Source organism: Euleptes europaea, chromosome 14 (genome assembly GCF_029931775.1).
Source record: "Euleptes europaea isolate rEulEur1 chromosome 14, rEulEur1.hap1, whole genome shotgun sequence".
In the NCBI taxonomy this organism is placed as follows: Eukaryota; Metazoa; Chordata; class Lepidosauria; order Squamata; family Sphaerodactylidae; genus Euleptes; species Euleptes europaea.
The window spans coordinates 25,106,621-25,121,248 of NC_079325.1; the positions used below are offsets into that span (position 1 = coordinate 25,106,621).

The 14,628-nt window shown below is 43.2% G+C and overlaps 1 protein-coding gene across 2 annotated transcripts in view; it reads right to left on the reverse strand.

Moving 5' to 3' along the window:
* The window catches only part of DOCK5 (dedicator of cytokinesis 5), a 143,439-nt gene that overhangs the window by 19,069 nt on the left and 109,742 nt on the right, over nucleotides 1-14,628 (reverse strand). For both annotated transcript variants that reach the window (XM_056860411.1, XM_056860412.1), the window contains 12 exons: nucleotides 13,046-13,140; nucleotides 11,800-11,878; nucleotides 11,059-11,159; nucleotides 10,525-10,583; nucleotides 8,332-8,486; nucleotides 7,183-7,268; nucleotides 5,523-5,679; nucleotides 4,832-4,872; nucleotides 4,589-4,679; nucleotides 3,579-3,698; nucleotides 1,589-1,678; nucleotides 950-1,054 (listed from right to left, as the gene is read on the reverse strand). In XM_056860411.1, coding sequence (XP_056716389.1) covers nucleotides 950-1,054; nucleotides 1,589-1,678; nucleotides 3,579-3,698; nucleotides 4,589-4,679; nucleotides 4,832-4,872; nucleotides 5,523-5,679; nucleotides 7,183-7,268; nucleotides 8,332-8,486; nucleotides 10,525-10,583; nucleotides 11,059-11,159; nucleotides 11,800-11,878; nucleotides 13,046-13,140 — 1,179 coding nt within the window. The remainder of the gene's footprint in view (nucleotides 1-949; nucleotides 1,055-1,588; nucleotides 1,679-3,578; nucleotides 3,699-4,588; nucleotides 4,680-4,831; nucleotides 4,873-5,522; nucleotides 5,680-7,182; nucleotides 7,269-8,331; nucleotides 8,487-10,524; nucleotides 10,584-11,058; nucleotides 11,160-11,799; nucleotides 11,879-13,045; nucleotides 13,141-14,628) is intronic.

Sequence of the window (14,628 nt, forward strand, 5' to 3'; positions counted from 1 at the left end):
CGTCGTGACCCAGATCAGCATTTCAGATTTGAATACAAGCTTGACCCTGCCCCACACTTTGTATGGGGGAAAGTACAAGAGGAAAGAAGTTTGATTCCCCACTCCTCTATATGAAGCCTGCTAGGTGACCTTGGGCTAGTCACAATTCTCTCAGAACTCTCTCGGCCCCACCCGTTTACAGGATTTGAATTCTTAAGATTTGCCATATTAGAGTGAAATTTCATTTTGCCTCTACTGGTATTTCTTAATAAAGGGAAAGTCACAGAAGGTTCTCTATAGGTGAAAGGCAAAATACTCAGGGTTTTGGATACAAACTGGAGGGAAAAGATGTAAGAGTTGGACATTGAAGAGAAGATATTTATTACAATCTTCTGGTACTTAGATATTTGGGTGTGTGATTCTGAACAGAAAAGCAATTGGCATCCCTCCCTTCCCACACTATTTCGCTATTCAAATTGATACAACTCCAATGGCTGCCTTTCGATTATTCTTTAAAAAAGCAGAATACTGTCACATGCATTACAAGTACCATGTCACTCGGCCCAGGGTATATCAGTAGGGTTGCCAACCTCCGGGTAGTAGCTGGAGGTCTCCTGCTATTACAACTGATCTCCAGCTGACAGAGATCAGTTCATCTGGAGAAAATGGCCTCTTTGGCAATTGGACTCTATGGCACTGAAATCCCTCCCCTCCCCAAACCCCACCCTCCTCAGGCTCCTCCCCAAAAATCTCCAGGTATTTCCCAACCCAGAGCTGGCAATCCTATATATATCAGTGCAGCCCAAAACTGGGTAAATCTTTTGAGATTCCCAACATCCAAGAACAATGATGTGTGTGGTGGGGAAGGTAACTGTAATCTTTAAGGTATGCTGACAACAATATAGCTTTTCTATATATCCTAGGATTTTTAAGGATTATTAAGCCATCTGACCAGGTACAACATTCTTACCCGGAGAAAGGAGGGGAATCCGTGGCCATAATACCCAACAGCAAAATATTCTGGTTGAGGTCTCATCGCCTTCATAATGTTCTCATAGAACATGGCCCGTTTTTTCTGTGTTAGAAGAGAAGAGGGGGGATTTTGAAAACTCTCAGCTGAATGTTTTTCCTCTAGCAGCTAAATTTTAAGGTTGAACTTCAGTGGCTTGCACACAATGATTTTGAAGTTCACTCCAACTAAAGAATGAAATGACAGCTCTATGGAGCCTCTAGGTTCTTCATACCAGTTAGAGAGACCAGCTTAAAATATATAATACGCATATACAACAATGGGGAAGAGCTACTGCCTTTATGCATTGTTTTGTGGGCTGCACAGAGGCATCTGGCCAGCCATTGTGGAAAATGGGATGCTGGACTAGGTGGACCTTTGATCTGATCCAGCTGGCTCTTTGTGCGCGCAAGAGAATGCCACCATTTAAATTAAACTCCTTTTGAGCTCTACCCCACAGGACATGTCTATCCCAGTGACCCCTAGGCTCCTCGTTTGGTGCTATGGCCCTTAGCTAGGAGTGCTGGGAGTGACAGGAATTTTTTGACCCCTTTGGGTTTCTCCCTTCATTCCTTCCCTTAAAAAAACCACAGATCTTACCAAGAGACTACCAAGTCCTTCATAATCAAAAACTTTGTTCTCATACATCTCAGCCAGTTCCTTGCTTAGCTGGATTGCCTTCTCCCACATCTTCAGAGACATAAAAAAGAAATAAACAGGCCAACAGATCAAATATGTATCAGCAGAGATTAATTAATACAGAGAAATACAGTTACTCAAGTAGACGACCAATAACAAATGCTCAGGATCTGTAAAGTACTCAAATACATTATCCCAGTAATTCTTATATATTTAACCCTCCTGTAACACAGGCCAGGTTATCCATATTTCAGTTACATGCTGAAGGCCGCTGGTCACATGAGCCTGCCACAAGTGCTGAGTCCTGCAGGTGCAAATGATCAGCAGATCAAAATGCACAGATGGTTATATCATTATGATTGGTGTTTTTTGAAGCTTAAAAGTAAGAGTGATTGTATACAATCGAAACAGAACAGGTAACCAAAAGATTAGCTAATTAGTTTAAAGGTAAAGGTCCCCTGTGCAAGCACCGGGTCATTCCTGACCCATGGAGCGATGTCACATCCCAACGTTTACTAGGCAGACTTTGTTTAACGGGGTGGTTTGCCAGTGCCTTCCCCAGTCATCTTTCCTTTACCTCCAGCAAGCTGGGTACTCATTTTACTGACCTTGGAAGGATGGAAGGCTGAGTCAACCTTGAGCCGGCTACCTGAAACCAACTTCCGTTGGGATCGAACTCAGGTCATGAGCAGAGCTTGCAGTACTGCAGCTTACCACTCTGCGCCAAGGGGCTCTTAGCTAATTAGTTTACCGAACACATAAATTAAATCTTTCAAATTCCTGTTCCATAAATCAAGAGTGGGGATCATAAGGCCTTGGGGATAGTTGTAACATCCTCTACCTTATACACTGTACCACAAACGTTGAAAAAGACCATATCAGTAATCATCAACAATAATGAAGCAATCAATATCTAGCATGTATAAGGGTTTTCAGCGATGAAAAGCATTTAACAAAGATTTGCGCCACAGAGAATTCTGAGGTGGCTTCCAAATCAAATGCATATAATATCAATATCAATAACACACAAAGAAAAAAATCAACACACAGGGTTGGGTCCAGACTAAAACTTTGCTAACAGAAGGGGAGGTGTACTTTCCCTTTCTTCCGGCAGGTGCCCAGTTTGCCCCTCATGCCATTCCGGGGCATTCCCTGTTCTCAGGAGCAGCATTTTCATGAGTTCAGTGGGCTGTAGAGGAAGGAGGAGGGGCAGGAAATGTCGTTCCCCTGATGGAAGAGCCTTCTGTTAGTGGAAAATTTAGTCTGCATCCAACCCATATCAACAAGAATAAACTGATAAAAGCCAGCTCATTAGAACAGAAAATAAAGAAAAGTCTTAGCCTGGCACCTGAAACTGAAGAGATCAAGCACTAGGAAAATAGCTATGAAGAATAAGTTTCACAGAAGCCCCCCCAAAAGGCCCTAACCCAAACAACAAGGATTGTTACAACAATCCTGTAAAGTAGGCCTACATCATTTGCCATATTGCGGTTGGGTGACCTAGTGCTACCTAGAGAGCTTGTGGCTGAATCATAGAATCACAGAATCATAGAGTTGGAAGGGATCACCTGGATCATTTAGTCCAACCCCGTGCACAGTACAGGAAACTCAAAACCCCTCCCCCTCCCGCACCCCCAGAGACTAGGGTTGCCAACCTCCAGGTAGTAGCTGGAGATCGCCTGCTATTACAACTGATCTCCAGCTGAGAAGAGTCTTGAACTGGCAAGCTCCATCAGCACCCAGAAATCTTGACTATAAAGATTGCCTTGATAAGCATTAGCAATACTGGGGAAAAAACCCAACCTATTTACAAGTAACCAAAAACAGGCAGGGCTGTCAGCTGAAACACCACTGGTGGGGCTACTCCTTAAGCAGCTCTTGTCCAGTGGATCACATCTTCCAACCCTGCCTGCTTGTGATCACCCAAGGTTTCCCACACACACTGACTCACCTTGCCTTTGTCAAAGAATGCAATGATCTCCTGGTAGAGCTTCTCCTTGAGTTCCTGTTGTGAATAGACATAGTAGCTGTCCCTCTGAAGCAGATGTGGTGCACATGGCTTATCAGACCACTAGCGGAAGGGAAAGAAGATTCAGGGAATTAAGAAAAACATGTTCATTTATGCTGTAATATTTCTCCTGGGGAGGCAATTCCACAATCTGAGACATCCAAATAGTTAGAAATCTTCCAAAAGTCTACAGATATAAGGGATAAGATCTAAAAAAAAAAGTTAGGAGTGTTTAAATCCCATTGAAAATGTCTCACTGAGCTGGTCCATCCAGGGAGTAGAATGAGGTGGTAGAATGGACTGTACCACTTCAGGGGAAAAGAGAGGTGGAATATAATATCTGGACACTTTTCCATGGAGAAAATTCCTGCAAAAAACCAAACAAAAACAAAAAAACAAAACAAGAAGCACAGTAGGAAGATATTCTAACCTAGCCAGATTTCTCCTGTGCTAGCTTTCGGTTTGCAGGGGAAAACTTAGGTCAGGGAGCATTCAAAAACATGACCTCCCACCTGAAGCGATACAGTCCATTTTCCCTCCATAAGACTCTCTCATTCTACTCTTATGTGTTTCCATTCTACATTGGTTTACTTTCTAAACTTTTGCTCAATTAATGACAAGAAATAAGACATCTGAGTTCTTGCTTACAGCCTTGAAAAATTGACCTGTGTATAGCAGCAGGTATCCAAGTAGCTCAAGCTGGGTCAGGGAGAACCTGGGACAGCTCCCAGAATACAGTGGACATTGCTTCTTGTTTTGACAAGACTGTGATCTCAACTGAGCACCTAAATAGTTGAGCAGCTTTAGTATATATTGAAGATGGGGGGGCTGAAAAAGAAGGACTTCTTTAAGTGCTTTAAAGCATAAATACTTTATTCTTCGCTACTTGATTGTTTGGGTCATCAGAACTTCCAAGCTGGTCACTACCACAATTATTGCTGTCAAAAAGTCACCTGGAGTAACTCCGCATGAAGGAGAAGCGTGTATGCTGCCTCAGTGTAGTTTTCGCAGTCTCTGTGCAAGTCCCGGAGTTTATACAAGTATCTAGAAGGATAAAACACACCAGAGAACTATTGTAATGGCCAAGACAAAAGTGATGCAAAGAGGAAATTAAGTTCAGCTTGCTGACCAAAGGTAGAATCCACTACACAGCACTTCCCCCCTGCACTCCCCCCCCAAAGGAGTAAAGGTCTAACCTGATGTATATATCCTCTCTCTTTTTTTCTTTATAAAAATTCTGCAACAGAAAAAAATACTACTGTGAATAACCAAACCAAATTCCACAGATAAAAACTCAAATCAAATATATACACAATGCATGTATTCTAAACAAGGGGTTCATCTGAAGAATAACTGACAGAATGTTTGATTTGTGCTGGGGAGGCCTAGGATCAAATCCTTATCTGGTCCTATGAAATCTGCATGAAACTTGGGCATATCGCAAGCTATCAACCAGCTAACCCACCTGACACTGGGCAAAATTGGGGGGAATAGCGGACATGTCATTCTTGGCAGTGTCAGACTCAATGTCTAGAGATGTCATACATATGAAGCTGAAGTATACTGAATCAGACCCTTGGTCCATCAAAGTCAGTACTGTGTACTCAGACTGGCAGCGGCTCTCCAGGGTCTCAGGCAGAGGTCTTTCACATCACCTACCTGCCTAGTCCCTTTAACTGGAGATGCCGGGGATTGAACCTGGGAACTTCTGCATGCTAAGCAGATGCTCTACCACTGAGCCACAAAATAAACATAATATGCACATTCTCCCGGCATTCATGCAGGAACTAATCCAAGGGTTTTCAGCTCTTAACCAAACAGCTCCAGGTTTGTCCTAGAGACAGGGCAATGGAAGCCATTTGGATAGTCCAAGATCCCTGCCCGTACCAGCACATTCACGGTGCAACTCATGCGGTTTTCTTTGCTGCCATCATGCATGATGGTCCTGTAATCCAGGAGATTCTCCAGCAAGCTGCTAACCAACAGAGCGAATACCTCCCCTGAGATCGACAGGTATTTGTGCTTCCGACAGTGTTCCAGCAGGCTGTCTCAGGTGCATTGGAATGAAAAGAAGAAAAGAAAGAAGAGACACATGAAATATTCTGCTTTATAAATTATATTTAATTTCCCCCCAACCTGCTCCACCTCAAAGGTTTGGGGTACAGATAAGAAAAACTAAAAACACAACCTGGAAACACAAAAATACAATGGTCAGTAAATAGAAAATGCCAGGCAAAAATTATTCATTTTGTTCCACCTTGGCCCATACCAGAAAAACATTGTACTATTATGTGGATTCCACCTTTTTACATTTTAAGTCAAGGCAATATCATTCTAACCCACATGGATGATGAGAATCGTCAGTTCAGTAGAAAGTTCAGAAAACAAAACTGAAGTATGGGCAATCCTTAGCAGAGGCCTCAGTGGTCCCTCTACAACATCCACAAGGTCTGATAGGATCATTAAAAAATTATTCACAATTGGTCTTGAACCACAAAACCTGAGTTGGGACTGAGGAAAGCCAAATCTGCGGTCCATCAACGTCTCACTGATATAGAGCTTTAAAATGACAATGCTCTTCTCCCTAACTACTATAAAAACCTCAGGTCATGGACAGGCAATTACTCAGCCCCTTATCTAACCTCAATTACTTCCCCAACATTAAGATGGGCCTTTTCTAGGGCCCAATTTGATGCCCTTCCATCTGCTGTACTCTCAGGAAGGTTTCTTCACTGCCCAAGGGAGACACACAAATGTTTTTGCTCCATGGATACGGTAGAGACGCTAGCACACATTTTGCTTCATTGTGAACATTGTAATGATGCCAGAAATCATTTAATCACCCCCCTCCTATCTCGATTTGTACACTCTCACACCTCTGAGACCTCCTTGGTAGACTATCTATTGGAAGATAGGGTGAGCTATATCTCATACTCTGTAGCAAAATTTTGCTCCTATGTTTGCTGGAAATGGAAGACACTTATGAAGAACAAAGACCATATGGGTAAACCTTCAGACTAACTGGTACAGATGAGATGCTGTAAGTGGAAGTTGTATAATTTTAATATAGGATGTATATTTTATGTATATGTTGCATTTTATGCTGGCCTTTGGCTGTGATAATAAACGACAAACTGCAACGCAGACATAGTCTCGGGCATGAGGTAATGCAGCTGAGAATTCCTGCCAGCAGATCGCTTAGTGCCAACATGTGGCAGGATGACTTGTTCAACCTTTGGATAGAATTGAAAGCAACGGCTGCTTTTGCACATGCGGGACTCCTTTCAGTTCTCACATGTACATTAAAAAGAAACACGCCTGTCTGAAATCTTCTTCTAGCTGGGAGAAAACACAGCTCTTGAATGAGGATCTGAACATAGGTCCTCCAAAGTCCCAGTCCAACATACTAACCACTGCACAACACTGGTTCTCACTGGCTGCATGTATATAGTTTCCTTTTTACAGGCAGAGATCCATGATCTTTGTCATGTCTGTCTAGGCCACATAAATAGTGCACCTATAAAGATAATCAAGAACACACACTTACAGTTTCTCCAGCAAAACCTTGTACTGTTCATCTCCTTGGCCCCCTTCAACTTCCTGATCCAGTTTGGTTATAAGCTCATTTTCAAACTACAAGGGCAAAGTCAAAAGAACAAAATAAACAGTGATTCAGAATTCTCATAATATCGACGATCCACTTCATACCCCAAAACTGCCAACACAAGATGTTTTCCTGAACTTTCCATATTTTTTAAAAAAACATCCTGCTTTCCTATCAGGACCCTTTCCAACATGCTAAATGAAAATACAATTACTACTTAGATTTATGAAATAAAATAATCCTGTTTTGAACACGTTTCAATTAACCCCTAATGTAATTTCCCCATATTTGTACAAATTCCTTTGTCCCGCAGTGAAGATCATACTTGCATGCTGTCTTAGACTGTCTTAGACAGCAGGTCATAACAAGATAAGAATGGTAGAGGCTGAAGTAGAGATTAGGGCCAACTGATTCCAAGGTGGTTGCAAGAGCCCTAAACACGTTTGAAGCCACCACTAGAGAGCCCAACTGGCTCTCCATCTTCACCAAGTGTCAGAATATCTACCCTTGAGAGCCAGGCCATCACATAACACCTCCACAACCAGGTTCTGAGTGCATGCATAATGCAAGGAGATGCAAACTGACTTGCTTACTAAAATAATCCCACAGAGGCCTTACTGTGCACCTCCTCTTGCTGATGAGCAACGGATAACCAATAGAGACAGGGCTTTCTCTGCTGTACCCCTCACTACAGTTGAAAGCCCCTCCCTGCAGTTATTTATCTGGCTCCAAGATTTCAGCAGCATTTGGTTTGCCCAGGTTTTGTTAGCTTAATATTTTGACAAAAAAAGTTTGTCCTTTTTTAGCAGCTTGTCCAAGGATTTCTACTGCTACTTCTTACAGACTGCCCAATGTTTTTTATTTCTCCAGCTGCTATTGCTTTTATGATTCAGGCTATTTGAGCTACTGATGATAATATCTGAGAAGCAGCCCACTCTGCAACCTAAGCATTTGACCACGTTCTTTACAGTTTGTTGTTTGCTCGGGAGGTTCTTTTATCCACTGTATAATTTGTGCTGGATATTCTAGAGATACCCCAAATCTCAATCCCCCCTTTCCCTCCAGAGACCCATGTTTGTACTTCCCCCATACCATATGGAAGTTTCTGTTCCCACTGAAGTTAAATTCACACTGCATCATGTCAAAGAAGATGGGGATGGTTGCCTTCCGCAGTTCAGGCTCAGGTGTCAAGGTCACCTCCAGGATTGGGCCAACCATAGAAGGGATGAACCTGATTTTGTGAGGCCCTGCAAAGAAGAAAGGGGATTAGGGACAAAGCAGATGGCTATTCTGCCTGCTTTAAGTCTCCAGGGCAAACAATGGCAGCTGCTCTCCACCTACTAATCACCTCTGACTCCCAGCTTCAGTCTTTCATATGCAAACACAATGAAGTGGCTTCTGTTGCTTGGCCACTCCCCTCTTGCCTCCCCCTCCCCACAACTTCAATTGCACCTGTGGAGGAGTCTGGGGCTAAATACTACTGGCTGGGGAGAGATTTGATTCCCCATCTGCTGGCTCTGTTTTAGAGTCCGGCCTCTCTCCCTAGTTGTGTGTTGAAAGTGTTGTCAAGTCAAAGACGTCTTATGGCGACCCCTTATGGGGTTTTCGAAGCAAGAGACTAACAGAGGTGGTTTGCCAGTGCCTGCCTCTGCATAGCAACCCTGGTATTCCTTGGTGGTCTCCCATCCAAATACTAACAGGGGCTGTGACCCTGCTTAGCTTCCGAGATCTGATGAGATCGGGCTATACCTTGTTGCCTTCCCTACCCTCTCCTCGATTAGGACCCTTATTTTTTTACATTTCTTGCTTTCGGTGAACATTTTTCACTTTGATTTGTCTGATGTGGAAGCCCTGAACATCTGCCATGGTACACACTGCTGTTATTATCAGTATACCGATGATTAACAACACTCCGCATGTATAGAGTGCTTTCAGTATCTGAAGAACTTTCTACAAATTATCTTATCATTCTTACAGCAGCCCTCTAAAGTAGCCCAGTAGTATCTCCATTGTGCACATGAGAGATAAATGGTTTGCCTAAGGCTCCCTAGTGAGGTTGTAGCAGAGGCAAGATTTGAACCAGGGGTGAAGAAGAAGAGTTGGTTTTTATATGCCGACTTTCTCTGCCACTTAAGGGAGAATCAAACCAGCTTACAATCACCTTCCCTTCCCCTCTCCACAACAGACACCCTGTGAGGTAGGTGGGGCTGAGAGAGTGTGACTAGCCCAGGGTCACCCAGCTGGTTTTGTGTGTAGGAGTGGGGAAACCAACCCAGTTCACCAGATTAGCCTCCGCCACTCATGTGGAGGAGTGGGGAATCAAACCCGGTTCTCCAGATCAGACTCCACTGCTCCAAACCACCGTTCTTAACCACTACACCACGCTGGATCCCCAGATTGTAGCCTCGCCCTCTTAGCTGCCCTGCTCCCCCAGCTCTATGTGCCGAAAATGTCGAGAGGCATTTTCAAGGGTGTACGCTCAGGTTGTGAAGATATTGGTGGCCAGTTCACTCTTTTCACTGCTTTGTGCACATTATAAATCACACCCTCCATTCTCTACATCACTTTTAATGAGGAATTCAGGGCTGCAGCCAGCATAGTGTAACTGTTGCCAGATTAGAACTGGGGAGATCTGGCTTCAAATCATCACTGCACCAGAAAACTCGCTAGAAGACCTCAGGACAGTTGCCATCTCGCAATCTCAATGGCTTGTTGTGAGGACAAAAGAAAGGGGGAGTGACGTATGCCACGCCAAGCTTCTTGGAGCAAAGATGGGATAGAGACCAAATTAATTAATTGCATGTGGGGGAGAGAAATCTGTCAAGGTGCAGCTCCCTTTATGATTATTACAAGCCTCTTCTTAATCATTTTGATTTCAGAAGACTTTGTTTTTTATTTGCAGAGATATAAAGATCTGTTGACAAAACCAAACCAGATCCTGCCTCCCAATGTTCTCGCCAACGTGAACAAAGACACTGTGACAACTGACCAAACTCTTTGTTTCCAATAGTATAGAATTATATTTCAGTTTGTAAATATACACAACAATTGAGTATTTAATTCTCATTGATCCATACCACCACTCCCACTTTCTTCTACATATCCTTAGGTCCCCAAAGACAAACAACCTGTCTAGCAAAGAGACTGTGGCCTGCCTATGAGATTAAAGAATGCGCTGTGAGCACCCACATGCTTGATCTGACAAGATGCAGGACTTCAGACTACTCAAGCTGAGTAAACCCCATAGCTGCTAGTCCAAGTCCTCAGCAAGTGCTTGATGCTTACCTAGGTTATACCACATATCTCTTATTTTGAAGCCAATCTCCTTCCTCATGTCCCCATATCTACAAAAAGAGCACATGGAATGAGAAAGAAAGAGAGAGAGAGTACACATACGCGCGCACACACACACACACACTTTCTATGATTCTACATATAAATTTCCAGGGAAACCAAGGCCTGGTTCTGCAAACATGTTTGCCACCCTTCTGACCAATGCCATGAAACTCTGGTCTTCAGCTGGTAGGTAATAACAAACGATTAGGGTGCGATAGAAACAAAGCTACCTATACCATCAACCATCTCTTTTTAAATGAAGTTTTTAGCAGGGAGAGAGAAGCAAAGGCAGAGGAAAAGAACCAAAAAGCACTGCTTGTACCAGAGCAAAGTGTTCTGCAGAGAACTGCCTCTGTAATGGACACAGAGGAGTGCAAATGGAAGCAAGACTTATGTTCCAAGCCCATGTGTTTAAGAGTGTGAACTGGCCCTCAAAAGTCCAAACTGGAAGAAAAAAAATTAAAAACTCACATGAAAACTTACTTCTTGACCATCTTGTTCCGTTTGGCCTGTGAGAAGTTCTCCAGCTGGAGGGAATCATGGGTAAGAAAGGCTACAGCCAAGTGAAAGTAATTATTCCACAGCTGAGTGGGAGGGAATTGAAAAGGGGAAAAATATATTACAGGACACCTTGTTTAAATCTGGATAATTCTTTTCCCAGTTTTCTCTCCTATAGGGATCCAAAATGGCTCACAACATTGTCCTCCTTTCCTCCATTTTATCCTCTCAGCATCCTGAGTTTCCCAGATCCTAGTTGGACGCTTTTACCACCATACTGCACTGGTCCTCCACTTTGAATATCTTGGTGCCTACTGATCGATCCTATATGTATATATGTAGGATCTGCTCCTCTCTGCTGACGAATGAGTTCAATGGCTCTGGTGTTCCCTCAACACACTCAGCACGGGCAGTGAAAGAACAGCTTCTCTCAGCAACACCGTGCTACCTCAGCCCAGCACCACTCATTAGACGTCTCTACTGAAGTGGAAGACCTTTGGTCAGAAAGTAAAAAAAAAAAAATCTACTCTGTATGGTCAGTTTCTGTTTTATGTGGCATATTAGCTCAAATAAAAATTTATTTATTCAAGTTAAAAAAAGGTTTTAAAAACCCTTTGAAAGATACTGCATTTAACCAAAACAGTCATTACTAACATCTACTACAAATCCCAAGAAACTAAGGTTTATTGTAAGAGACGCTCATGACATGATCAGGACTGAAGTTACCTGCAGTTCAAAACTCGTCTGGTCCAAAAAAACCCGGTTGAGCACAGAAGTATACTGGTTAATGGCTCGAAGAAAAACTCTGGAAAAGTCAAGGAAATGTGGATGAGAAAATGCTACCCATGAACCCATTATACTGAATCAGACCCTTGGTCCACCAAAGTCAGTATTGTCTACTCAGACTGGCAGCGGCTCTCCAGGGTGTCAGGCAGAAGGTCTTTCACATCACTTTCTACCTGGTCCTTACTGAAGACGCCGGGGATTGAACCTGGGACCTTCTGCATTCCAAGCAGATGCTCTACCATTGAGCCACAGCCCCTCCAAGCTTCTCTGATCCCTGTAAAACCAGAGAAGGTGCCTGGAGGTGTTTTCACAAGTTATCAGACCATATTTCTGTTTTATATTGTCTAAGAAGCAGAGAACATTCGTATTTTTAAAAAACAACATGATCTCTTAACTTCAAGGAGATGGCTCTGGGAGTTCAAAACAACCAATAGTAAAGAGGCATCAGTTTAGTAGTTCAGTAATGGTGCAGGAACCAAAGGAAGTTTTGCACTTGGGTAATTTTTAGCCAGGAGCCCCGTGGCGCAGAGTGGTAAGCTGCAGTACTGCAGTCCAAGCTCTGCTCATGACCTGAGTTTGATCCCGACAGAAGTTGGTTTCAGGTAGCTGGCTCAAGGTTGACTCAGCCTTTCGTCATTCCCAGGTCGGTAAAATGAGTACCCAGCTTGCTGGGGGTAAAGAAAAGATGACTGGGGAAGGCACTGGCAAACCACCCCATAAACAAAGTCTGCCTAGTAAACGTCAGGATGTGACGTCACCCCATGGGTCAGGAATGACCCGGTGCTTGAACAGGGGACCTTTACCTTTCATTTTTAGCCATGCTTAATCCGGCATATTCAAATGTGCTAACAATGAACACAAAGACCACAGAGAGTGCAATTCACATTTTTACTGTAGGAGTATACATGATAACTTATGCCAATCACAAATGAAGCAAAGCCAGGTCAAAGCAGGGATTTTTATGCATTCAGGGAAGTCCCAAGGAATGCAGAAAAATGTGATTTTATACATTAAAACCCCCCACCCACAAAGGGCTTTCACAGGGTCCAGCATAACATACACAGCCCTCACAAAGGACTTGTATCTGATGAGGATATTGCCGTATCAACATGTACATTATCCTGGACTATGCAAGACCATAGGAAAAATGCTTTGGGCCCTGAATTAGTGGCAACTGGCTTATTACCTGCTCTGCATCATAGTCATAACCATCCAGTCATTTGCGTAGACGTTCTTTCCAATAAGATCCTTAAACATAATGAACGTTTCCATCAGGAAATCCTAGAAAAAAACAACAACCAAGGCTGAATAAGAAGTATTAGCAATCGTATTAGCTTTGTAAGTACTGGGTATTCCAGGAAGCATAGATATTCACAAATCTAGAAAACAACACTCAGTAAACCAATATGGTTTGTTTCACAGATGCCCAGGATGAAGCCTGTATCTCTTCTAGTAAATTCCCAAGATTCTTGCTTTGAGGTCCAAGGGATGAGAGGAAATTATTGTGTTTCTGTGCCACGAAACATCTTCAGGTATAACCACTGTTAAGTTAGACTTCTGTATTAGAGAATCAAGGCACATAAAGCGAATTAGGTATGGTTTAAGATACAAACATTCAGGTTGCATTGGCCTATAAAGAATGGTCCCTTATAGTGTTCTAGAAGACGACGACGACAAAGAGAATCAAACCAAATTACAACCACCTTCCCTTTCCCTCCCCACAACAGATACCCTGTGAGGTAGGGGCTGAGAGAGCTGTGACTAGTCCAAGGTCACCCAGCTGGCTTTGTGTATAGGAGTGGGGAGATCAACCCGGTTCACCAGATTAGCCTCCGCCGCTCCAAACCACCACTCTTAACCACTATACCACACTCCCTCTCTACCACAGGCAAAAAGCCTGCATAGGGGACAATAAAACTGTTTCCCCCTCTGGTGCATACACATGGACACACATGTACTATTGCACATCACTATGGGGATTTATGAAGCCACAGTATCCCACAAAGCACAACAGAGTCCTGTTTCACCTGCGAGTGCATGCATATGGGTGCAGTCACCATTCCAGGTCATTTAGTCTTGGTTAGACTAGCCCTTAGAGATGAAAATTAAATATTCTTCCTGAAACAATTAGTATGAAGATAATGGCAACCTCTCTTACTCTGGGCCTTCCAGATGGACTTTTAAAATTGCCCTGCCTTTTGTAATCTCTACGACTTGCAAGCTACTAACTGGACCACAAGCTACTGACTGGACCACAGTACAAAAAGGGTGGGGTAGGTAGAGGTGGTCACCCTTTTCAGAATCTTCAAGTTTCTCCCCACCCCCCAATGAAGGGTGGGACTCCAGTTATGAATGGAAGCATAGTAATGTACTTCAACCTCTGTAACTACTCCACTATGAATCCCAGCCTCTGTATTGGAACTTTCCATGTCAGTCATGTGCTTCAACACTGTTGTACTATAAATATGGTAAACAGATATTTTGGTATTACTGGAGAAACTGGAGTCACTTACAAACACCTAGATGGTTAAATGCAAAACTAGGAGGTCATTTCGAGTGTTGGCTGGAGATCACTGCTGCCTTCCTGACGTTTAATTTCAAAGGATTAAACAACTAAATGTGTGATCGCACAGACCTAGAAGTTGATGAAAACCCTTGCTTGGCCCCAGCCTTCCCGCAGCGCAGATATATTTCTACTGGCAGTTGGATTTGTTCAACATTTATTTTTAAATATACATTCTGAGATGGTAGCCAAGGGAAACGTGTTCT